The following is a 599-nucleotide window of genomic DNA, read 5'->3' as shown; positions in this document are numbered from 1 at the left end:
GATCTTCACTTGCAGCACCGGGATGGTCTTCACCTGCTCCTCCAGCTCCCGGATCTTCCGCAGGGCGACGGCCATCTGCTCCCGTACGTGCTGCAGATGGGCGGGCGTCGGTGAGACGGGTGTGGACAAGCCAGAGCTCATTGGCGTATAGGAGCCACCTCCCTGGGCACGATTGAAGCTGTGGGCACTGGATAGTGAGGTGTTGGAGCTTGCCACGCTGCTGTGCATGCTGCCCAGGTTCGAGAAACGACAGCCATCCTTCTCCTCCTCCAGCTTGCGGCGAGCGTCCAGCAAGGTCTTCTCCACGCGTGTCGTACTAAAGTTGGGTCGCTGTGAGCTGTGAAATCCAGGGGCACAGTAGGAGTACGACGAGTGACGGCTGTCCATGCTGGCGTTGGAGCAGAGTGACTCAGTGGAAGTCCACCAGGAGCCCGTGTATCCGTAGCCACGTGGAAGCGAGCCATAACGTGGGCGCCGCTGCACTGGCACCTTCTTAATAGTGTTGCCCTTTTCAATATCATTGACATACTTGAGGAAGTCCAGGTCCAGACGGTAGCCATAGGGGGTCTCTACTGAGTATGGAGCCTCTGGGTCCTTTC

At 58.6% G+C, this 599-nt stretch overlaps 1 protein-coding gene across 1 annotated transcript; it reads right to left on the bottom strand.

Annotated features, from left to right (window-relative positions):
- Nucleotides 1-3: 3 nt before the first annotated feature.
- Nucleotides 4-594, bottom strand: LOC107735061 (KN motif and ankyrin repeat domain-containing protein 2-like; the record flags this gene model as incomplete). The annotated part of the gene is made up of 1 exon (XM_016546875.1): nt 4-594. A coding segment is annotated over one exon (591 nt), but the record flags the coding sequence as incomplete, so codon positions are not given.
- Nucleotides 595-599: the final 5 nt, after the last annotated feature.

The sequence above is a fragment of the Sinocyclocheilus rhinocerous genome, unplaced genomic scaffold, assembly GCF_001515625.1.
Source record: "Sinocyclocheilus rhinocerous isolate Xijiao unplaced genomic scaffold, SAMN03320098_v1.1 C35723141, whole genome shotgun sequence".
NCBI classification, from domain to species: Eukaryota; Metazoa; Chordata; class Actinopteri; order Cypriniformes; family Cyprinidae; genus Sinocyclocheilus; species Sinocyclocheilus rhinocerous.
Note: the sequence above shows the minus strand (reverse complement) of the source record. Positions and strands in the feature narration are given on the sequence as shown.